This window comes from Terrapene carolina, unplaced genomic scaffold (genome assembly GCF_002925995.2).
Source record: "Terrapene carolina triunguis isolate 2854851 unplaced genomic scaffold, T_m_triunguis-2.0 Scaffold18, whole genome shotgun sequence".
Taxonomy (NCBI): Eukaryota; Metazoa; Chordata; order Testudines; family Emydidae; genus Terrapene; species Terrapene triunguis.
Window position 1 is genome coordinate 1,257,950 of NW_020664369.1, and position 24,436 is coordinate 1,282,385.

The 24,436-nt window shown below is 40.7% G+C and overlaps 1 protein-coding gene across 2 annotated transcripts in view; it reads left to right on the top strand.

Moving 5' to 3' along the window:
- The window catches only part of LOC113405022 (zinc finger CCCH domain-containing protein 13-like), a 59,439-nt gene continuing 35,003 nt past the window's right edge, over positions 1-24,436 (top strand). The window contains exons 1-4 of one of the 2 annotated variants that reach the window (XM_026653477.1): positions 1-172; positions 8,638-8,760; positions 9,189-9,298; positions 15,858-15,969. In XM_026653477.1, coding sequence (XP_026509262.1) covers positions 8,644-8,760; positions 9,189-9,298; positions 15,858-15,969 — 339 coding nt within the window. In that variant the 5' untranslated portion in view covers positions 1-172; positions 8,638-8,643. Of the gene's footprint in view, positions 173-8,637; positions 8,761-9,188; positions 9,299-15,857; positions 15,970-18,345; positions 18,391-24,436 lie in introns of those variants that run through there. The other variant, XM_029912015.1, reaches the window with a different exon arrangement.

A 24,436-nucleotide genomic window follows, 5' to 3' on the forward strand; every position in this document is an offset into this window, starting at 1 on the left:
TTGGGCAGCGCCGTTCGGTTGCCGGAGCGGGCCGCGCTCCTTGTCTTCCTCCCCGTGTGGCTCCGCGCTCAGGCCCGGGAGGACGGACTCCCCCCTCGCCCCCTCCCACCCTCTCCGCCCCGGGCGGCGGCGGAGGAGGCGGCGGGGACCGGCCAGGCAGCGGAAGGAGCAGGTGAGTGTGGCGCCCCGGCGGGGAAGCCGGGCCTGGGCGGCCGGGGGAGGGGCGGAGCGGGGAACAGGCCCTTCTCCCACCGCCGCGAGGAGCAGGCCGGCGGGGCCCCGCATCCCCGTGCGGGGGCGGGGGGGCTCGGTGCTGGCAGAGCCTCCCCACCCGCGCTGCCATCCTGCGCCCCGCGGCCCGGGCAGAGCGGCTGCAGAGGCCGGGGGTCACGGTGGGGCCGCCGGAGGAAGCGCTGGGCTGAGGGGCTGTGACTTGTGAGGGCAGCGCGGCCGAAGGGCGATGGTAGGTGATTCCCGGCGGGGAGGGAGTCGAAGAGTAGCTGGTCGGGGGTGCGGGTTGTACCAGGCGATGGGGGGGTGGGGATCGTGATGTAGGCGGGAGCGGATCGGCCCCAGGCTGTGGGGGCGTCTCTGCCCTGGCGCTGAGATGGGTATGGGGTGTGTGTGTGTGGGGGGGGTTTGATCTGTGAGGAGAAGCAGGAGGAGAGCTGTGGGTCAGGGCACCGATCAGCCAGCGAGTCTGCTACACTTGAACTGCCAGCTAGACCTGCCATCCTACCATGATTACCATCTTCTGTGGTTGATGCTTTACAGACGGGAACCCTGTTGTGGGCTTCTCATTGCCTCCCACACGCGTGATCTCTGTCCTTTGTGGGTTTCAGGGTACTGGAGTCCCCGTCACGTCTGCTGATAGTAGTGAAATGTAATCAGCCTTTTTAGCTGAATTTGGGACTTGTCAGCCCTTGTACCATAAATCCTGAACCTTGGTGCTTTTGCCTTTTCTTTAAAGACTTCTGTCATTGATGCCCATGCAGAACTTGTAGTTTAGGCCAGTGATTTTCAAACTTTTTTCCCTGTGACCCAGTTGAAGAAAATTGTTGAAGCCCGTGACCAAACATTATATCTTTTCACTAGAGTTTTCATAAAACCATAATATTACAATACATTCCAGCTTAACCCACTTTACATAACTAACACTAGAACATTAGCCTTAGTAAGCCTATGGTAAGGAGAGTGGGAGGTGGCCCAGGGTAGGGCAGAGGATGGTGTGTGGGGGTGAGGGTTGTGGGGTGGGGCCGGGGATGAGTGGTTCAGGATGCAGGAGGGGGTTTAGGGCTGGGGCAGAGGGTTGGGATGCGGGGGTGGGGGGTGAGGGCTCTGGGGTGGGGCCAGGGATGAGGAGTTCAGGGTGCAGGCAGGCTGCCCCAGGACTGGGGCCAGAGGACTCCCCCCAGCCCTCTCCCCACCAGCAGCAGCTAGCTCTGGGCGAGGGGCCTCTCTCTCTCCTTGCTGGCAGGCAAAACGGAGCTCCGGGGGAAGGGGCTCTTGTTTCCCCCTGCCAGCAGGCAGCATGGAGTTCCGGGGGAAGGGTCCCTCTCTCCCCAAGGGCAGCAGTGAGCTCCGGGGCTGGGAGAAAGGCCTGCAATAGCCCTGCAAGCCCCAACTTGCGCCTCTCCCCAGTTCCAGCCCACCTCCTACCTCTCTTCTCTCCAGGTTCCTGCTGCATGGCAACGATCTTTATAATTTTAATCAGCAAGGCGACGCAATGCCTGACATTCCGCGACCCAGTACTGGGTCGTGACCCATACTTTGAAAACACTGGTGTACGCTGATGACCCAGATCCTCAAAGGCATTTAGGTGCCTGATTCCCATTGAAATCAACAGGAGTCGGGTGCTTACATATCTTTGAGGATATGAACCTGTGTGACTAGTATTATAGATTCTTCATTTTGTCCCCAGCATCACACCTAGGGATCTCTACTGGATCCTCACTAGACCTAGACCATTGCTTTTTTAGATTGGACTGCTTCAGGACCTTTTGAAGTCTAGATTCTACGGTACAGTAGATTGTGTGCTACTGAATGGAACGTGATGGGAACTGGCTGGTTGCATTTAAAGACAAAGGGCTTGTCTTCACTACAGGGCTAGGTCCACCTAAGATGTTACGCTAGTAACTGGAGTTGATGTAGCTTAGGTCAATTTACCATGGTGTCTTCACTGCGCTGCCTCGACGGGAGAGACTCTGGTTGATCTACCTTAATCTTCTTGGGGAGCTGGAATAACGGGGTTGACCATTGATTTAGCGGGTTTTCACTAAATTGATCCCAGCAGCGTCAATCTCCCCGTAGTGAAGACCAGGCCTTAGTCTGGTAAAAGTTGTTTTGGGAAGTGGCTCCCTACCTTTTCAGAGAAAATGTGAAATACCATGCATATAAGACAGCATCCGTACTTTTTTTTTTGTTTACCTTTTTCTGTAATCTTAGGGACTGAATTGTTGCATTTTACCAAAAGCTGGCTAACCCCAGTTCACAAATGTAAACACATTGCTGTCGATTACTTACCATTACTGGTTTATACATTTAAGGTGATAAAGGAATGCTTTGTGTTAAATAAGAGGTGTAGTTAACTTAAATAAGAAGACATGGTCATAGCAGAGGGTTGTAAAATGCCAGACACAAGTTTTCATTTGCAGCTTGAAGACTGGTAATTTGGTTTTACTTTTATGTAGACATTACAGTTTTTGTATGTTATGTATCTGAAAATTGGCCATCTGAATATTAATATACAACATTTAACCTTTTTTTTAGCACTCTGTGTGGCAAAATGTGTCATTTATCTCTTAATGACATTAGTTTGCTATATTCCAGAATATTGTAACATAATCATTGTACAGTTAAATTTTTAAAATATTTTCAATTTTAAAAAAGACATATTTTCTAATGGGATATTATTTATAGCAGCGGTTCTTAAACTGTGGGTTGGGATCCCAAAGTGGGTCACAACCCCATTTTCATGAGGTCGCCAGATCTGGCTTAGACTTGCTGGGGGCCAGGGCCCAAGCCCAAGCCCGAGCGCTTCAGCCCTGGGTGGTGGGTAAGGTTACAGGCCCCCTACCTGGGGCTGAAGCCCTTGCACTTCGGCTTTGCAGTGGGGCTTTGGTTTTGCCCCCCGCCCTGTCCCCTGCGTGGTGGGGTTTGGGTGGTGTCAGGCTTCGGTCCCACCTCCTGCGGTGTAGTCTCCTTCAAGAGTGTAATAAAAAACAATGATTTAAAAAAAAATAAAAAAATAGATTTTTATTTAAATTTAATTTTTATTTAAATACCATCTTATTATTTTTTTTAAAAACTATTTAAAATTAAATGTGAAATTATGTTAATTTTTATTAAGGCCTACATTTATTATAATATATTAAAATAAATTAAATATTAAGCAGTACGTGTTTGCTATAGAAGAAAGTCAAACCACTGAACTGGTGGAAATCACTGACTAAGCACCGAGAACCAGAGTTGTTGAAGTACTAGACCAGCTTTTGACAGCAGTCGTCTCTTCTGTAGGTGTAGAGAGAATGTTTTCTTCATTTTAGTTTATTCAACTAGTTCAGTTCAATGACTATCTTGAACGACATGGTAACCAGAAACAATCAGTTCAGTTCACTAACTACAGATAATACTTGCTTTGTTTAATAAATCAGTTCTAAATGCAAAACATGTTTTGGTAAACTTTTTTCTTACATACTCAGTACCTGTAAGTTAATTTATTAAACTAATTTAAAAAAAAAAACAAAATGCTCTTTCTGCGTTTAATTGAATTTGTTTTCATCCAAATAGTTTGACACAATTCATAAGTTTAAAAAAAAAATCATCTAATAAACAAGAAATGCATTATTCACCATTTTCTAACATCATAAAAAGGTAAAAAATAAGATTCCAAATAAACGGAAGTTAAACTATATACAGTAAAAGCTATGTTATCCGGCACTTTGCCAACTGGAAAGCTCTAGCAACTGGCATTTCGGGAGGGGGTGCGGGGCGGTATCTCTGGGAGGGAGTTTGGGTGCAGGAGGGTCTTGGGGCAGGGGGTTGGGGCGTGGGGGAAATTTTGGGGTGCGGATCTGGCCGGTGTTCACCTTGGGCCCCTCCCTGCAAGTGGTGACATGTCCCTGCTGCCGCTGCCCCCACCCTGAGCACTAGCTCCGCAGCTTCCATTGGCCAGGCACTGCGGCCAAGGGGAGCTGCGGGGGCGGCGCCTGCAGGCAGAGGCAGCGTGCAGAGCCACCTGGCCACCCCTCAGTCTAGAGCAACAGGGACATGTCGCTGCTTGCGGGGAGCTGCCCTAGGTGAGCACTGGCTGGATCTGGCGCCCCGTCCCGTGCCCCAACCTCCTATCCTGAGCCCCCTCCTGCATCCAAACTCCCTCTCTTAGTTAACTGGAATTTTTGACTTACCAGCACTTCCCATGCCTTTAACATGCTGGATAACAAAACATTTACTGTAACAGCTTAAATAAGTGTGTATAGATATAGTGTATCCTTCTGGAAGCACCAAATTTTGTGTAAAGGCTGTATTTACTTGGAAATCAACATATTTTAATGGTTACTAGCTAATGAGACTCAACCTTTCTTTAGGAAAATAATTAAAAAATACAAATGCAAAACAACATTAAAATCGATTATTTAAATTAGGGTTTCTTACTTTTTGATTTAAATCACTTTGATTTAAATCATTCCACCTGTTACACATTATCATTAACAGAAGTATCAAGGAAAATATTACCCAAACATCATTATTTGTATTGTTGTGGGGCCTGGGAGCCACAGTCATGGATCAGGACCCCCAAAAAAACAGAACAAAAAGACAGTCCTTGCTTCAGAGAGCTTATGCTCTAACTATAAGAAAGAGACAACAAATGGATACAGATGCATTGTTGGGGGAGTACATGTTAATTCATTTGCAATATAGTAATACAATGAATTCTGTTCACTAAATGTTATCTGTCATGCATTTGAAAAAGCTTCATTAATAATAAGCCACCTTTTGTACTGCAGAGTGGTATAGAAATATCTACAAGAGAATAAGGTATAATAGTGTTGATAGTGTATTCTTATTTTTTTATAGTGCCGCCTTTGGATATTATATACATGTAGGGGGAAAAAGGCAGTTTAAATAATACAATTAACCCTGTAAATTGATTAAGTATTATAAAATTGATTTCCCTGTCCCATTTTCATTATTTTTTTTCTGTGATATTCATTAATAGTGGTAAGATGTCATGGAAGTTGCAAACTTCTAAATATTCCTAAATGTATTTAGTTTCTAAGTTATGTCACTGAAATAAATAATTAACAATTATTCCTTCTAATTACATTAATTTAAAAAAGATATTTCCCAATTTTGTGCATTTAATGTATTTATTGACTGAGTTGGTAACTGTTGAGTGCTTACGGCTCCATCTTCACTGGGGCTCAATTAACATTTGCTGAACAAGTTAAAAGTTGAAAGAGGAGACACAGAAGCAGACCAAATGGGATTAGGAGTCTGAACTGCATTGGTGATCATTGTAGGACTGATTTTTTTGGACTGTGGTCAAGCAAGTATAAGAGCACTTCTTAGAGAAACCTAGGAAGAATTAAAGTAATTTGCTGAATTTTATGGGGACATTACATTTCAGTTGCTCTTGGCTATCTGTTAAATTGTTGGCCGAGAGAGTCAGAAATAAAACTTCCCCCTTAAAATTTTGGAATCCTTCCCTCCCTCTGCCTACACAAGAGTGCATATGGAGGGAGGCAAAGGGAATGTTCCTACTCTTGCCACAACATAGTCAAAAAACAATTTCCCTCACTACTTGCATGTAAAATATCAACTGTATTTTATGCTTTTAATTTCCGTGGTTGTTGAAGAATAAAAAAATAGTGATTGTGCATTCAAATAAATGCATTCTACTTAATTTCATAAATGTGTGTTCCAGTGTACTTAGTTCTCAGATATACTTGTCTCTGTCTAGATAACCATGCCTGGGCCCTGATCCTGCAACTGGCTCCAAATGCATGGATCCCCATGGAAGTCAGTGGGCCTTTACTGTAGGTCAAGGATCTGACCATTCAGATCTGTTTTCAGAGGATTGAGACTCTTATGTGCACTTTGATGGTCCTTGAAAGCAACATGCTGTGCGCTCATAGCATGCTGTTTTCGCTTGGAATGGTTTGTCTCACCAATTTTTTTTTTTCGTTAGCAAAGTACATGATTCTCATTGACAGCTGGATACGTGCCAAAATTTAAAAATGGAATCAATCTTATGTTATCTGAACACATGCATACAAAACTCCATTTAAAAAAAAAAAAAACTTGGTGAAGTGTGAAAACACTTTTTCCATGTTCAGAAAACTCAAATGGCTGAATGGAATTTAACTAAAAATTCTTTTTGGTTCAAAAGAGTATGAAGAAATTACAGTCCAAAGTGTAATTTTTGTGTGAAGGTTACTCATAAGTACGCTATTCTTATCACAATACTATAAAAGATCTATCCTTTTAAAATTGACAATCATCTTAACTTTTCTGTGGCAGTGAATTCCAAAAGTCTACTAGTTGTTGAGTAAAGAGTAAATTTAAAATAACCAGTTCTGTTTGTTGCCTTTGTTTTTTTGAAAATAAAGGGGCATTCTTGTTATAAGGCAAGATGAATGGGAACTCCTTATCAGTGTGTTCCTATTCCATATATCATTATATATTTTACTCACCTTTCATATGTTCACCCTCTCCCCTTCCCATGCCGTCTTTAGTACTGTTCTAAACTTTTCTGTTTCAGATGTCTCTTTTAAGCCTGTGAAAGTGAATGCAGTATTTGATGTGTGGTCTTACTGTTAATATATACAATGCCTTTTTAATATATTCTGTATTCTCTCCCCCCCCCCCACCTCCGAGGATCTAATAGCATGGTACCTTAAATTAGAGTGAACGAAACACCTGGGTAAACTGTAGGGAACAACCTTGAACTGGAAAGGAGCTGGGCTAGTCTAGACTTGATGTTTTACTCTCTAACTTTGACAGTTTATCTTTAGACTTTTTAACCATTGCTGCACATTGAGCTATCCACAATGACTCCTAATTATTTTTCTCAGAAGACTGGGCTAATTTGAACTCATCGTCTATATACAAATTGAAATAATTTATCCCGTTGTGCATTACATTGCATTTATTTACATTTCATTTGCTGTTATATATTGCTCAGTCTTCTAGCTTCAGTAGAACTTTCTGGAGTTCCTCAATATTCTCCACAGTTTTTACTAACCTAAATAACTTCTTGTTACTGGCAAGATTTACTATTTTGCTGTCTTACTTCACCCTTCAAATCATTAATAAATGTTAACCATTGTTTCTAATCTCTGGTACATCCTACAATTAACTTCTCTCACAGCATGTAGCAACGTTGCACATACAATAAAAACGTGGTAATGTGAACATTGATTATCTGAAAGAATGTTATGTCCCAAGCAAAGATTTGAATAAATAGTCAGGGGACTGGGAAAGCCTCTTGCAGAGCCCTAAGCTGTCTCCTGCAGTTTATAGAAGGGTTAAAGAGCTTCAGGACTTCAGTGAATAGTTTTCTACAGAGAGAACATTGTGTGAAGTCAAAGCTCAGGGAAAGAGCCAACATTCAGATAACGAAGTCTCAGTGTAGTGAAGAAATCAAGAGACATTGTCAGAGGTGCCAGATCCAAAATGTAGGTTACATCAGTGGCATTTTTTTTCTTACGTAATGCATTTTTCTTAAAACTGGTTGTGGATTGTTTTCGCACAAACTGGCTTGCCCAAGCTGATTTTTTCTGTATAAATTGATATCGCTTAAACAAATGGAGAATCTTTTTGGACTCAGTTCTTCTTCCTTTGTAGCCTGTTTCTCCTGCCTCATATCCTCCTCTCCCCTTATAGCTTCCCTCCTTGCTCCCAGGTAAGACAGATTATGGCTAGGAAGATTTGTCAAGCATAAGGTGTATCTGTTTGCCAAATGTATTCAGTTCTTTTAGTGATCAGAAGGATTTCAGAAGTACATCAGTATTCTTTCTTTAAAGCTCAGCAGTTGCAAACAGTCATACAATTACTAGCCATGCTCATTGTGCATGCTGGTTTAAGTAGGGGAGGGGAGAGGAGAGGAGAGGATGGGTGCCAATAAGTTCTCATAAACAGTGAGGGGAGCAATGGGAATTCCTTAGAAAAGTACGTTGCCAAACTCTGAGCCCTCTTTACCAGTCAAACCCCATCTCTGGAAAGAGTGGTTAAATACCATTCAAAGTGCTCTTTACACTTGAAATCACTGAGGTAATGGCCAAACACATGTGCCCAAAGAAAGCAGCTGTTCTGTATATTTGCTGCCTGAATGAGCAGAACAGCATCTGATGTTCTCCCAAAGGGGGATGTTGGGGAATCCAAAGCAGGTCCATAAAATAAAATTAAAAACTTTCATTGTTGGTGTTCAGTTGACTAGTTTATACCAATTTTATTAGTAATCAAAGGCATCTCTTTAGTCAGGTACATTCCATTTATTTATGATTCTCCTATTCCTTTATTCGTCACCTGTCCTGTAATTTATAGCATAATATATTCTTTTTACTTGTGAATTCAGTGACAATAGCTCCAAACTAAAGGATTTTACAGTTTTGCTTTTTTTTTTGGTTGAAGTAGTACAAAATGTCAAAAATTAGAAGGAAGGTCACAGTGGAAAATACCAAGACCATATCCGATAGCACATCCCGAAGACCCAGTGTGTTTGAAAGGCTTGGACCCAGCACTGGAAGTACTGCAGAGGTGAGTTGTAAAAGTGTTCTCTTCCTTCCCACCCCAGCATCATCTCTTCCAGGACATAAGTAGTGGGGTAGAGTTGTTCATGAGTACTGAATGAATATTCAGTCATTAGTGATGTTAGTAAAGGTAAAGAGAAGACATTCACACATAGATGTTCAAGATATTAATCTTTAGATTTTCAAATTACTTGTGGTGTTCCAGCTTCTAGTGAGGAGCGGTAACAATGTACATTTACTAATATTTTTATAAACCTAAATTTATCTGGCAGACTTAATGCTCATTGTTGGTTTTTAATGAAGTAAATTACTGGTGGATGGAAATCTCAGATAAATGGGAGTAAATGTGGACTCATTTGTTTGTTCTGCCACACTCACACCAATGGTATTTCCAGAAATGAGTGTGAAATTCACCTAGTAATGTCTGTCTCTTAGACACAGTGCCGTAACTGGCTGAAGACTGGCAACTGCCTCTATGGGAACACATGTAGATTCGTACATGGCCCTTCACCACGAGGTAAAGGCTATAGCAGCAGTTATAGAAGGTAAATCAAGAACTCACTTTGAATTGTTCACATGCTGTAGGAAAATAGCTTTTTCAAGTATGTCTTCTGTAAAAATTTTAAATGCTGTGGTGTGCCTAATGGTATGTTTTATCAATAACCTTATTGGATTGTGAAGCTGCTGAAAACAAATAACTTGGCAAGATGCAGTGGGTTTTCCCTGGATTTTCTTGTGTGTGTAACTTTAAAAAAGAATTAATAAAGTGCTCTGGATGCAGATTAATTTCTTTTGCACAATAGTGTTTTAACCTGCCTTGAAATGGGACATGCAAGTACTTTAATAAATGGATTTTTGTGTAGTGTGTCACTGCAACTTCTGTCTGCCTCTCTATCCTCTACTAAAATGCTGTTTTGCAACTGTTTAAGGCAATACTCTCAAAATCACAGCCCATATCCCTTTGCCTTCACCAGTAACAGTATTTTTGTTGGTGTGTGAGGTGGCTGTTCTTTTTCTCCGGTTGTGAAGAGACATGCTAGGACAGTGGCTCTCAACCTTTCCAGACTACTGTGCCCCTTTCAGGAATCTAATTTGTCTCGCGTACCTCCCAAGTTTCACCTCATTCAAAAACTACTTACAAAAACTACTTAGCTTACAAAACCAGACAAAAAAAATACGAAAGTGTCAGAGCCCACTATTACTGAAAAATTGCTTGCTTATTTATTTTTACCATATAATTATATATAAAATAAATCAATTGGAATGTAAGTCTTGTACTTACATTTCAGTGTATAGTGTATGAGAGCAGTATAAACAAGTCTTCTGTATGAAATTTTAGTTTGTACTGACTTCATAGTGCTTTTTATGTAGCTTGTTGTAAAACTAAGCAAATATCTAGATGAGTTGATGTACCCCTGGTTGAGAACCACTGTGCTAGGATAGGAAAATGTGGTTTCATGACTACCGCTACAGACAAATGTCCAGCAGAGAGATTAAAAAAATGTGCCTTTGTTGTTAAGTAAAATCAATGCACTTTATAATGTCTTATAATATACCCAGTGCTATCTTTCAAAAAGTGCACTGTGTAGTAGCATGAGTCCATGCTACCTAACCAGAACTGTATTCAGTAAGTCTGTATCATTCTTTCTGAAGGGAAAAATATGATTTAATAATTTTCACTTCAGCACCTTTCATACAAAGATGTTACAAACATTAATAATGCTTCACAATGCCCCTTTGAGGTAGAAACTAGCCTCACTTTATAGATGCATAAACTGAGGCACAGAAGTTAAGTGACTTGCTGAAGGTCAAACAGGATGTCTGGCATGGATATTATGGTTCTATTCCTGGCTCTGTTTCCCATTTCTGTGCCTTAATCTTAAAACCATCTTAACTTTCATTGCTTATAAAACTGTAGCAACTGGGATACAAAATACAGGTTATCTTTAACCTTTTTTCTCAGTATGCAAGGGAACTTACTGTAATGTTATGTGCTGAATTCTCCAAAGAGCAAAGGAAGAGAAGTGCTTTACATATAAATGATTCTAAACTTATCTTTATGTGCTGAATGTCACTTTCCCTTGCCACAGTATTTGGAGTATTGAGTGTATAGCCCTTCTTGCTCACTTTTTTTTTTTAAGCTGTTTACTTTTAATGGCTAGCAGTTTTTTTGTTTTTAATTTTTTGCTTCATATGAAGGCATGAAGTTATCACTGGTATTCAGGAATAATGTTGGTTTACATCTTTATTTATATTAACTTTTTTCTCCTATAAGTTATATGAAAGTCAAATTGCATAGCTTGCTGCTTACTGACTGTGAACTTTGGATAAGTGAGCGACCAGAGCATTTGGAAGCTTGCTTTAACTCATCTATAGGTCTTAGCAAAGCACAAAAGAGTCTGTTCTACACTAAAGAATGTTGTCATCTTCTGTATCATTTTGTATCAGGGAACATCTGTCAGACACTGTTCCAAGAACCCGTACAGTTATACTGTCTCCAAGTAAGTCTTGTAAATGCTTCCGTCTGCACTATTTCAGCTCAGACATTCAGTGCTACGCTATCTGGGAAGCCCAGATGTTATGGTTGCACTGGGTCAGTTGATCCTCTCAGTGTAGTCCCATGACTGTCTTGCAAGCAACTTTGGTAGCAGAAAACATTGCCACCTGTCCCTGCCCCTGCAATTCCAGGCCTGCCCAAAAGAAGCCACAGTGATACTTAATATATCTATCCTGACCATTACACACTTCGCAGTTCAGGCCATCCTCCTACGGTAGGAAAACAAGACACTTCTTAGCTTCTTCAAACTTCAGAAATGTTAACATAAAACTTTATTTGAACTTTAACATTCCCTGTTCTCTTCCCATGGGTCTTGGTCTGTTCGTGACAAGCACAATATAAAATAGATCATCAGACAGACACATCGACACACATACTGCATTCCTCTTGAGAAAATTAAGAATTTAATAACACACCAATAAATTACTATATGTTCGTTACTGAGGGACAAGGATGGCATCACAGTAGACAGCTGGCTGAGCCCTATCTCTGAGACATCAGAGTTACTCGACAATCCCAAAGTGAATCCTAATTCTTTACTTACCTGCTAATGGTACCTCAGTAGCCAGTTGTTTGCCACTCCTTATGTACTACCTGATGTCTGGTACACCTTGAGGGCTCATTTCATGAGGTGGGGCATGAGGTACAAGATGACTGGCTGGACTTCATTATTTTGCCTAGAGAGATGTCTTTCCTCTGTATCCTGGATTGTTACAGAGGAATCCAAGCACATAGCGTCATCAGCAGGTGTAGGGAGATCTGGTTGCCTTCTGCAATATTGTTGTCATGGAATTGTTTGAAGGCACAACCCACGCTCATTGCAAACTATGCACGCTGTACAAAACCACTCGAAACAATTGCTGGAACAAAGCACTGATGAAACCAAATACAGCATAAGGTTAACAGGTACAAATATGTGTATGATGTATTGAGAGGCACAACTAATAAGAGAGAGATGAACTGAAAACTGACGCAATCTTAATTACGGTCTCGCGACCACTCAAGCATAGTATGTGCACATAGAATATACACTATATATAAATATACATTGTGGATGTCTGTGTGTAGTTTATATATAAAATCAAACTGCTTGCATTATTGGATAGGTGCCACAATGGTGCCCAAAACAATTGGAAGGACTGTTGCGAGTGGACACATGCACTGGTTTACGCAGCTTGGTTTGTGTAGTATGAACATGTTGAATTGCTGCAGGAAGTAATGGTGCTAAAAGTGCTTAGCTGCAACATGAAACCTTGATATGGTGAAATTCTCTAGCGTAGACACAGTTAAAATATGGACCATCTGTGTATCTTATGTAAAAGTCCCTGGAGAAAATACAGGCTTACTGAAGGGTACTTTGTTAGGAATTTCTGTTTAAAATTGTTACTGGAGACAGCTGTAGAGTCCTTTGTATACTATAACATGCACACTTAATTGGAATCACCTGTGGAACTAAAACCTTACATTTAGTGTCCATAATGCAGGAATTTCTGTTTTGTGTAATATATAGAAAACTTAAGATCTTTTAAAGGAGCAAACATTATTTAAAAGAAACAACTTCCGCTGCACCAGATGAAACAGCTGCAGAAAATTTACTAGAAAATTCCAATCAGTTCGTGGGTGTTTTTTTTTTTCCTGTGCCCTAAACCAAAGTACCCAAACCAGCCAATGCCTCTTAAGCAACCACCTGCTAAGGAGAAAACCTATTAACTTAGTTTCACCAAATTACTTATTTCTACTGTCTTTATGTTGTTTTATTATTTGCAGGAGGAAAGGGTTTACCTTTATTTCACCTCCGTGTTTATCTCCCAAAGCAATAAAAGATGACAGCCACACAAGGCTTTTTTCTGCTTCTAATTTCCTGATGGCCTTCCTCATCTTAAAGTAGTTTTGAATAATGCCTAAATAAATTGAGCTGTTGTTGGTTTCCAGCTTTTTCCAACTTAGAATTGTGTATTGAGAGTGGTGGGTTTGGTGGGTTTCTCCATTTATCCTGAAACTTAAGGAGAAAGCCCTATGCATTCTAGTAGCATCAGATTCTTTCTGTTGGCAGGTACATGAGTTGCATTCTCACTAGGTTCTGTTGCTTCTCTGATTTGTCCACAGAGGGTATTATGAGAACAATGCTTCAACCAGTGGTGTTGGGGCAAAATATGTCATCTTTAGATTATGTATGTAATCTCTCTGCCATGTAAATGAAATTTGGTCAATTCCACAAGTCCTGCTCCTTCATGTAGCAAGTTTGAGATTTTTGATGGAACTGATTTTTAAATAAAATAGACACAAAGAACATTAAAGAAATACCACTTTTTGTAATGCTGAAAGCTGTTTGTGGAGGGAACAAGTAGCATATTGAGCGTCTTTGAAGAAATATTGATACAACTCAAAGGAACGTTTTTTTAGAGGATTACTTTTAAAAATGAGCGATAATTTACTTAAAACTATAAATTAAAAATATGGTGCAAGTATGCATGCTAGGAAGGTGACTTTTAATTATATTTATGTGCAGGGTATTTTGTTGATTAGTACTGCTGGGAAAGAGAGCAGATGGAAAATCCCCTGTTACGGTTGAACCTTTCCTCTGACTTGAAAATGACTTGTGTGTACAATTTTGCTGCACGTTAAATATATTTAAAAGCAGGAGGAGGATAAATAGGAGTCACTGTCCTTTCTATTGGATCTCTTTAAGATTACCTTATGGCCATGTTTAACACTTTAATGATAGAAATATTGCAGAAGAGGAAATTGAAACATAAATAACAAGGCTTCAAACAAGCAATTTTTAAAAGTAGAAGCAAATTTTATTTTTTTTCTTAAATAGCTGCATGTACGGGAAATAGACCTATTCTATAATGGGGAAACAGCCGAACAAAAAATATAGAAATCTATCATTCCTAATGACAACACAAATCCCTCTAGGAAAAAAACAAATGCCCTGAACAGTGGTTTTCAACCCCTTTTTCATTTGTGGACCCCTAAAAAATTTCAAATGGAGGTGTAGACCTGTTTGGAAATTCAACCTGTGGTCCCCTACCTTAGACTGAAAACTGGCTGAACAGAAATCAACTATAAATGTTGCATGTGCTTGGCATGGCATTTGATGCAGCGTGAGAAAGGATGCTAACCTATGGGCTTCTATGGTAACAATAACACTTCTGGGTTTTGACCTGTAGGTGGGGTTAGTCATATAGTTTTGATTAATGAGAAAAATGGAATACCTTTTCTAGGATCTGAAATTTTATTTTCATAGTCACCTTTTGCAGACCCCTTAGACATAGTCTGTGGGCCCCAAGGGGTCCGCGGACCACCAGTTGAAAACTGCTGTCCTGAAACAAATGGAAGTTTCATTATTTCAAATATCAGACAGGCTTCCTGGAGCCAGTAGTTCATCAGTATCTTTCAGTGTAGCTATAACTAAGCTGGTAAAGATATAAAGCTAATAATGTTATAGAATTATCTGAGATGAGAATCTGCAGTAGGAATTAAGAGCCATTGCAGATACACACAGTGCAGTATTCAGCTAGGTTTATTTGGTGAGAACAATAGATGGCTTTTAACTTGAAAGGCCGTGCCTTATATCGATACAAGGTATTCCCTAAGCGGGGAAATAAGCTATACTGGCATAAGGCACCTCATTACCATAACTGTATTCGAACTAGGGGTGTTGTACTGCTATAACTATTTCAGTTAAAAAAAAAAAAAATCATACACCTGATCAGGATAGTTATACCAGGACAAAAATTGCAAGTAGTCCTGGCCTTAGGGTGCAGGTCGTTGGAACCTGAATTCAGGTAGGCTTCCTTTTGTTTGGCAAAATGGCCAAGGCTATGGGTGAGTGGCAATTTTGAATGATGTCTGCTCAAAGGCCTTATCTATGTTCAGAGTTGCACTGGTTTAACTTTAAATCTGTTTAAACAAAGATTTTGTTAAACCAGTGCAGAGCCCTGTGTGGATGCTCTTAATGTGTTCACAGAAGATTTTGCACTGGGTTTAAATAAAGGTATGATTTTTCTTTTAAATCTAGTGCATCTTTGAATAGATACAGGGCCAGAGATAACTGGAAGGGTTTAGTGGGTCATGAGTGCGATAACTAGAGCTAGACAATAGTTGAGGAAAGGCAGACATAGTCAGCCTGGCTGGGATTTTGAATACAGTTGTGAAAGTGATGCTGCATCTGAGTTATAAGCTGCACTCTGCCCTGCATATGTCAGTTTAATTGGACTAGTAATACACTATTGTGCTAAGTCATTTTGCTTCCAGTGAGAAAACAACCAATTCCTGAAGTTCAGTCTTTCTTGACTGCTAGGAAGCTGTTACATGATCTTAATTTCCAAAAGCTGTTTAGTAACACCAAACCCATTAAGATTTCATTAGTTTTCCTCACTTTTGCTGGGTGGGGATCTTAGGCATCATGGCTGAATTACTTATATCAAATTTTGTCAACAGATTTTTCTATAAAAATTAGTTATAAAAATCAGTAAAGGAAATTGAGTGTCCTTTTCCTTAAAAGGAAGCAGCTACATCATATTTGTTTCTGCCTTATACAGGTCACCAGAAAGGCCCACTGGGGATCTTCGGGAGAGAATGAAGAACAAGCGTCAGGACGTGGAGGCTGAGCCACAGAAACGAAATACAGAGGAATCGTCCTCTCCAGTTAGGGTAAGAATGGAGTGCATGGAATATCCAGCCTCCCTCAGTAGCAGTAGGTTAGTGTGTCCTAGAAATATGGTCATTGTGAATTGTTTAATATTAAATAACGTGTTATAAAATATTTAATTTCATATTTAGTTGCCTTACAGTATTTAATATTATCTTGCATCTGTATAGTACTTTTTGTCTTGAAAGTTACCTGAATTCTTTACAAAATCCACACGCTGAAATGCGTATTATAAAATTTTGACATTCGGCTACCTCTGGAGTGAAACTGGCAGCTCTTTAACAATATAGCAGAACCTTCTGACACTGTCAATAAAATGTACCAGCCCCGGCAAACACCTACTAGCTCATTTTTACTTTAAACACTGACATGTATAAAGCACCTACCCTTATTGGCATTATAACACATCATTTACTTGTTACTCACCCCCAACTCCATCTTGCTTATCAGAAAACACCCCTTTCATAAGCCCATGTAATCACTACTCCATGTATTCATTCCCCTCCATTCTCCTATCATTCACCCTAGTTCATCAGTTTTTATCTCTGCAACAAATTCACCAATTCTTGTTCTCTGCCATCCCACCCCCTCCAATCAATTTTTTTTCTCAGCAAAGTCTATTTCACCTTCTCCACTGACATGGCTAATGAAGAGAGACAAAGTTGGTAGAGCTCCTCTGCAATTGGACAACAGCTGCAACATTGATTTACTCTTTTAAGTATTTACAATTTTTTCACAACCGTAAGGGCTAAAACCTTTTTGCTTTTAAAGGAATGTTTTTAATTCTGCGAGCATTATTGGCATTGTTTCTCTTCTGGGTCTGTTCCAACTTGCTGCATGTAAGTGGAAATTTAAAAGACTGCTATATAAAGGAATCAGCAGGAACTGCTGTCACTAAAGTTACATAATGGTTTCCATTCTAACCTCGTTTTCAGCTGCTGATAACTTGCTGAAATTTTCAGTGCTGTCAATTCTCTACACTAAGGTGATTTTATTTAAGTTTGAGAAAAAATGGTTCAGTTCTTGAGTACAAGGAGAGTGGGAAAAGTGTATTTTTCCCATGAATAAAAAAGGTATTATGACTTAGTTGCTGTGTGCAACCTTAACGTGCACATTTTTTTAGCACTTAACTAGGCAACCATAATGTTCTATTCCTGTAGTGACCAAAGAGAGAGAGACAAAAAACCCAAGCTAATCTTTTAAGTATATCAAAAGCAGGAATCTTGCAAGAGAAGTTGTGGGTCTGCTGAACTACCAGTGAGTAAAGGGAGCAATTAAGGAAGATAAAGACTTTGCAGAGAAGCAGAACTATTCCTTTGCATCAGTCTTCGCCACAGGCGATGTTGGGGAGATAGCTGCTCCCGACGTACTTTCTTCAGGTATTAAAGATGAGGCAAAGTCACAGAATGAGTTGTCAAGAGGTGGTCCTGGAACAAATTGTTAAATGTCAATGGGTCACCAAGACCAGTCAGTAAACAACCAAGAGTTCTCAAAGAAGAATGAAGTGACTTGAGTTGTTAACGAAAATATAGTCTTCTTATAATAGCTACTATTCCAAAGGACTGGATGGTCACACAATTGGATCTTTTTTTTTTTTTTTTGCTTCCCCCTAAAGCTCTAGAGGTGAAGGTGAGAATCAAAAACAAGTAAACTTTATTTTGAAATAATTAGTTACGAAACACTTTTTGGACATGATATGATAGGGAAAATGAGCACAGCTCTTGTAAATTAAAATTGTGCTTCTTTATTCTACTAGAATTGAAATTTGTCCACAAAATAGCGGCTAAAGGAGAACTGATTGACATAAATTGGACTTGAGTAGTCTCTCTTGAAACAAAAGTTTTCTGAAAGAACTAAACAGTCAAGGTGTGATTAGAAACTGGCCAAGAGACCGAAAGAAAGAAATGGTCAGTTTTCCACAATGGGGTGCTCCAAAGAGATTCTGGAGAAAGGGTTGAACAGTAAGAAGACAATTTGCAGAAGATAATAAAATATATTTACGTTAGTCAAAACTAGGGACAATTATGAGGAATTTCACAGGGACCTAAAAAGGAAGCAGTTTTAGGTCAGTACAATGGCAGATGTAATTCAGTGTTAACAAATGCAAGGTAATGCACATTTAAAGGGAGTAACTTAAAGCACTCATTCACATTACTGGGTTTTAAAGTAATTGCAACCACTCAGGAAAAAGACCTGGGATTATTGTGGATAGCTCAATGAAAACATCGGTTCAATGTGCAGTAGCAGTCAAAACAGCAAACAAATGTTAAGGTGTATAAGTAATGGAATAGAAAATAATTCTTAAAATATGCCATGATGTAAGTTAATAGTCCACCCTCATTTGAAACACTGTTTTATTCTGGTCACCCCATCTGAAAGAAGATATAATAGAAGATGATGATGTCTGGAAGATGAACAATGAGGTGAGAATGGCACTGTTCGGAGAGGAGCCAAATAAGCGGGGACGTGATAGAGGTATATGATAATAAACGGTAAATAGAACATAAATTAGGCACTCCTGTTTACACTTTCTCATACTAGAAGAACATGGAGTATTCCAATGAAACTAAAAGACAACAAATGTAAAAATAAGGAAATTTCTTACAGTGCACGTAACTAACCTGGGGAACTCATGGCCATAAGGCACAGTCCAAGAATTTAGTATGTTTCATAAAAGGACTAGACAGTTGCATTATACAGGAAAAAAAACTTTTTTTTTTAGAAGGGATATAAATCCTCATGCTTCAGCTAGCCAATAACTGCCTGAAATTAGAAAGAAACTTCTCATATGGACTGGATATTCCATAATTGTCCATTCTGGGGATTCTTGCATCTTCCTTGGACATATCTATTTCCTGGCCACTTTCAGAGAGAGTATACTGGACTATGAGGACAACTGCTCTTATCTAATATGGCTATCCTATGTTCCTAGATATTTGTATGGAATTATTTTGTATGCAAGTGTAAGTAAGTGTATGCAAAATGTTTTACGAATAATGGGACAAGATCCCTGTGCTTACAATCTGATTTAGACAGGTATAATACTTAGAGCAGCTCAAATGTGACTGAGCAGAAACATTCCAATTGGGGGCTTGATACTGGGAAATTTCACAAAATAACTTATTGAGTGTGTGGATGGTTTGGTTGCACATACAGTAACTCCTCACTTAAAGTCGTCCCGGTTAACAATTAGAGAACATGCTCGTTTAAAGTTGTGCAATGCTCCGTTTGGCAGCCGTCTGCTTTGTCCACTGCTTTCAGGAAGAGCAGTCAGTTGCAACTAGCTGGTGGGGGCTTGGAACCAGGGTGGACTGGCAGCCCCCCTATCAGCTCCCCGCTCTCCTAAGTTCCCTGTGCAGCAGCTGCCCAGCAGGCTAGCAATTGCAGCTGTCCCTCCCCTCACTGCCATGTGCTGCTCCTGCCCTCTGCCTTGGAGCTGCTCCCTGAGACTCCTGCTTGCTGTGTGGGGAGGAGGGGAGGAAGAGGAGGGCTAATGTCAGGGTGTCCCCCTCTCCCCTGCTCCTGCACCCCGCTTACCCCATCTTCCATAGAGCCGGGGGGGGGGGGACACATGACAGGGCTCAGGATGGAGGGAGCTTGCTGGCAGCAGCTGGGTCTCAGCAAGCTGATCTAATTAACAAGGCAGTGTACTTAACGGGGAAATGTGCATCTCACTCACACACACACACACGCGGTGTGTGTCTCTGTCTCTGTCTCTCTGCGATGCTGTTTCCCCTCCCTCCATTCCTTCTGCCTTGTAGAGTATGAGAGTTAATCCTTGAGGGCTCAGCTAATTGCTAGTTCATCATTTAGCAGTAAGGCATTTCCTGGGAAATATCCCACCCTCTGACTCCTCCACCTCAACCAAGCTTCACAATCATCATCACTGTGTACCAGTATTAAATTGTTTGTTTAAAACTTATACTGTGTGTGTGTGTATATATGTGTGTGTGTATGTGTATGTGTATGTGTATATGTATATGTGTGTGTGTGTGTATGTGTATAGTCTTTTGTCTGGTGAAAAAAAATTCCCTGGAACCTAACCCCCTCATTTACATTAATTCTTATGGGGAAATTGGATTTGCTTAACATCATTTTGCTTAAAGTTGCATTTTTCAGGAACATAACTACAACGTTAAGTGAGGAGTTACTGTAGTGGGAGGCAGTTCCAAGAGTAGAGGCAGGATGAAGGTGAGAGGGAGAGAAGGTCTTAAAGCATGCAGTTAGGCAAGATTATTGGGAGGAAAGTAAGGCGTATGTATGTTTAATCCATGTGCTTATACTCTGTCTATCACTGTGGTATCTGAATGTTTGACATGAGAACAGATACCAGCATGCAGTAACACATTTGTGACTGGAATGGAATTACTGACCATGTGAATGAGAGAGAACATTGGAGTCTAATAATGCAGCAAACAAGGGCCTCAGAACAAAAACACCTGAGTTCTAATCCCAGTTTTACCACTGATTTGCTGACCTAGGGAAAGTCATTAACTTTGTCTTCCATTATTTTCTCTAAAGTGGAGTCAGTACCTTTCTACCTCACTGGGGAGCTTTGGAGATTAATCAGTGTTTGTTCAGTGCTTTGAAGTGTAACATATGTTATGAAAGCTAAATAGTATGGTGCTTGCCCAAAAGATTCTAGCTACAGTCAGTAGAAGCTTAATTGTACTAAACTCCAAACCTTCTGTGGTTTAGAATCTGTGTACATGTTGCAGTTTATACTACTGTTGCATGCACATGTACTGATAGGTTATTACTACACCAGGTAAGCATAAGATGTTTTGTATAAATGAATTGCGGGATACAGGAGAACCATGAACTTTGTCTCAATTAACATTAGTAAGGTGATGAAACTTCTTGGCTTGACGTCTGTTTTGCTGGTTTATGGCTGTGTCCTCTAGTCCAGTGGTTTTCAAACTTTTTTTCTGGCGACCCAGTTGAAGAAAATTGTTGATGCCCATGACCCAATGGAGCTGGGGATGAGGGGCTTGGGGCGTAGGAGGAGTTCAAGGTTGGGGAAGAAGGTTGGGGTGCGGGGTGGGGCCAGGAATGAGGGGTTCAGGATGTGGGAGGGGGCTCTGGGCTGGAGTAGGGGGTTGGGGTGCGGGAGGGGGTCAGGGCTCTGGGCTGGGGGTGCAGGCTCTGGGCTGGGGCCAGGGATGAGGGCTTTGGGGTGCAGGAGAGGGTTCTGGGTTGGGGGGGCTGAGGGCTGGGGTAGGGGATTGGGGCACAGGGGATTGGGGCACAGGCTTACCTGTGGCGGCTCCTGGTCAGTGGCACAGTGGGGGTGCTAAGGCAGACTTCCTGCTTGTCCTGGCACCGCAGGCCATGCTGCGTTCTGGAAGCGGTCAGCAGCAGGTTTGGCTCCTAGGCGGAGGCGTGCAAGCAGCTCCTCACAGCTCTCACCTGCAGGCACTGCGGCCCCCACCCACCCCCAGCTCCCATTGGCTGGGAACCAGTGGAGTCAGTGCTCAGAGTGGGGGCAGTGTGTGGAGCCCCGTAGTCCCCCTCCCCCTCCTGCCTAGGATCTGGACCTGCTGCTGGCCGCTTCTAGGGTGCAGCGCGGTGTCAGAACAGGTAGGGACTAGCCTGCCTTAGCCGGGCAGCACCTCCGATGGGACTTTTAACAGCCCGGTTGGTGGTGCTGACCAGAGCCACCGCGACCCAGTGCCTTACATTCTGTGACCCTGTAGTGGGTCGCGACCCGCAGTTTGAAAACCACTGCTCTAGTCCTTACCCAGGCAAACTTCATTGACTTTAATAGGAAATTGCCCTAGGTATGGATCAGGCCAGAAGAGTCCAATTTTGAGGTGCTGCACACCTTTTTTGAGGGGCAGAGCTCCTACAACTCTGATTTAACTAGGAGCTAAGTGTACTCTGCACCTCACAGAATTGGTCCCTTAAGATCTGGTATTATTCTACGTACCAGATCCCTTTAATTTCAGCATTAGGCCCTTCATTTGTAAACATACTCCTACGGAACAGATTTTTTTTCAATAGCTACATTTTATAATGAATGATCCCATTGTGCCTCTGAAGCCAAATAGAGAGGGGGCTACTAAATTATTGTCTATGCTTATACCACGGTTCCATTAATAAAGTTGTTATAGAAGATAAATATTTTAAAGTACTGTGAAAGACACTATTCTTAATCTGCAGAAAGGCTTGACTATTTTACAGTGCACCCAAAAGTGTATTAAATCCTTCCAAATACAGGTAAGGCATAATTTTTGCCCAGAGGTGTTTACCAAATAATGAGGAGTGTACGATCCCTTTAGGGAAGGTTGAAGAAAGGAGGATAAGGACAACAGTAGTAAGGTTACGGGGTTTCTCAGCAAGACTGGTGCATACTTCGATGGAACAAAAACCATGTTTTTTTGAGTTCAATAAAAAACTAAAATGAGTAAGTACAAGACTTACCACTGAATTTGTTTTAAGTCTCATGGAAGTAGTAGGTATCCAGGACATATTAGGGAATTAATAACTTAGATTTTTTAATTCTATCCTCTAGAAAAATACATATATTCAACAATGGGAATGTATAAATTGATTGAAAAGAACAGGAGTACTTGTGGCACCTTAGAGACTAACACATTTATTTGAGCATAAGCTTTTGTGGAATACAGCCCACTTCATCGGGCTGTGCTTACTAAGCTCTGATGACTTTTTGGCAACTGAAAGGATGAAGTTGTTTAGCATAACTACAGGTGTATTGTATGTTTCTTAAACTAGAATAATAATAAATTAGCTTACGTAACTGATTGTCTAGCTGTTTTCACTGTATTTATTAGTAATTAAAGGAGGAACTGCTTTCACAAATGTTCTTGTTCCCCATTGTATTATAGAAGGCAGATTTTACCATCACAACTACCATTCTGTATTTTGTTATTTAGAGGAAAGACTACAAGCAAGCTGTTTTTGAGGCTTAGACTTGGTTGTAAATTTGCAATAATAGTAACAATGCAATTTGGGCTCCAGCAATACATGAATTAGAGATTTAGGCAAGGTATATCGCATATAGTTTTTAATTTTTGGAGGATAAAACATTCTGTCGTATTAACAAGTTGTGTTGGTCTTCAGGCCTTCTAGCTCATAGAAGTGCACCTGCTATGTTGACAAGTTACTTTGTATATAGGCTTTGAGTAGGTAGGGGTGTATTGGAGTCAATGTGTGGAGGATCTGCCAGTATATGTGCAAACTTCAAATTTCTAGTTACATCCACTATCAGATTTTTACTGAAGCATCAATGTCACATTCCATTAATGTTGTTGCTTAATTAAATAGCAAGTAATTAATGGTGAATATAAGCGGCCAACATTGTGAAAGAGGGTGTTTGCAGACTGGATGGAAAAGAACCTAGGAAAATGAAGAATCTCTAAGGAAAAAAGGCTGCAAATGATGTTCGTTCATAGAATTGCACAGCTAAGAGATTTCTGTAATAGGGCTCTGTCTTTTTCAGAAATGTGTATTTTGGCTGAAATGTTCCACACTTGGCCTTAGACCAGGTGCAATTTTCCTTTGAAAGCTTGATAAGTTATTGTCAGATGCTCAGCAGGTGTGAACGTGGTGTAGCACCACTTATGTCTATGAAGGTATTGTGATTTGCACCAGCTGAGGATGTGGCCCAGCATTTTTGAGATATCCAACCATGAATAAGCAAACCAAAACCAAGCCCTTCATACAACGCATGCTGCTTTTAATTACATTTGACCTGAGTTCTTAAATGATAATTGCCTTTGACATGTTTGAAACAATGTATCTGAGAAATAATGTGTATAGCATTTGAGAAAGCATTTCACTTAACTTTTGAACAGGGCATCAAAGAGAGAAACTTCAGATAGCTATGCATTGAAATAAACATATTTACATATTTATTTCAGAAATCACAAAGCCAAATAAATTCACAGTATTTTCACGTGGTAGTGCCTTTTGTAAAAGAAAAGACATTTTTCTAGAAGATAAACTCTAGGAATTATTTTGGGGAAGTTCTATGGCCTGTGTTATACAGGAGGTCCCGCTAGATGATCATAATGGTCCCTTCTGGCCTTGGAAGCTACAAAAATCTTAACTGAGACAACATTTAAAACTATTAATGCAAAAACCAGGAAATAGAATTTTGTGCAGTTGGGAGTGATTATGTGATCTTATTTCCTTACTGTAATTCTAAGATGATTGAGGTCTGAAATCAAACCCAGTTCAAGCTGCCAATAGAGAGAAATTAAGTGTCCTAGTTGGTTTCTGGGTAACTTTTTTCTTGTGACTGGACAAGAGCTCTATAAGTCTGCAAGAAGGCCCATAAAAAGAGGCAGAATAGGCACCACATTTGCAGGAGGTGGAGGCAGAGGGAAAGTGATGGATCTGCAGTATACTTCTCCTCCCCCCGCCTCCCCAAAAAAGTCCTTTGGGAAGGGTGCATAGAGAAAGTCCAGCTCAGGAGCAGCTGTCATTGGCTACTGGGATTGGGTG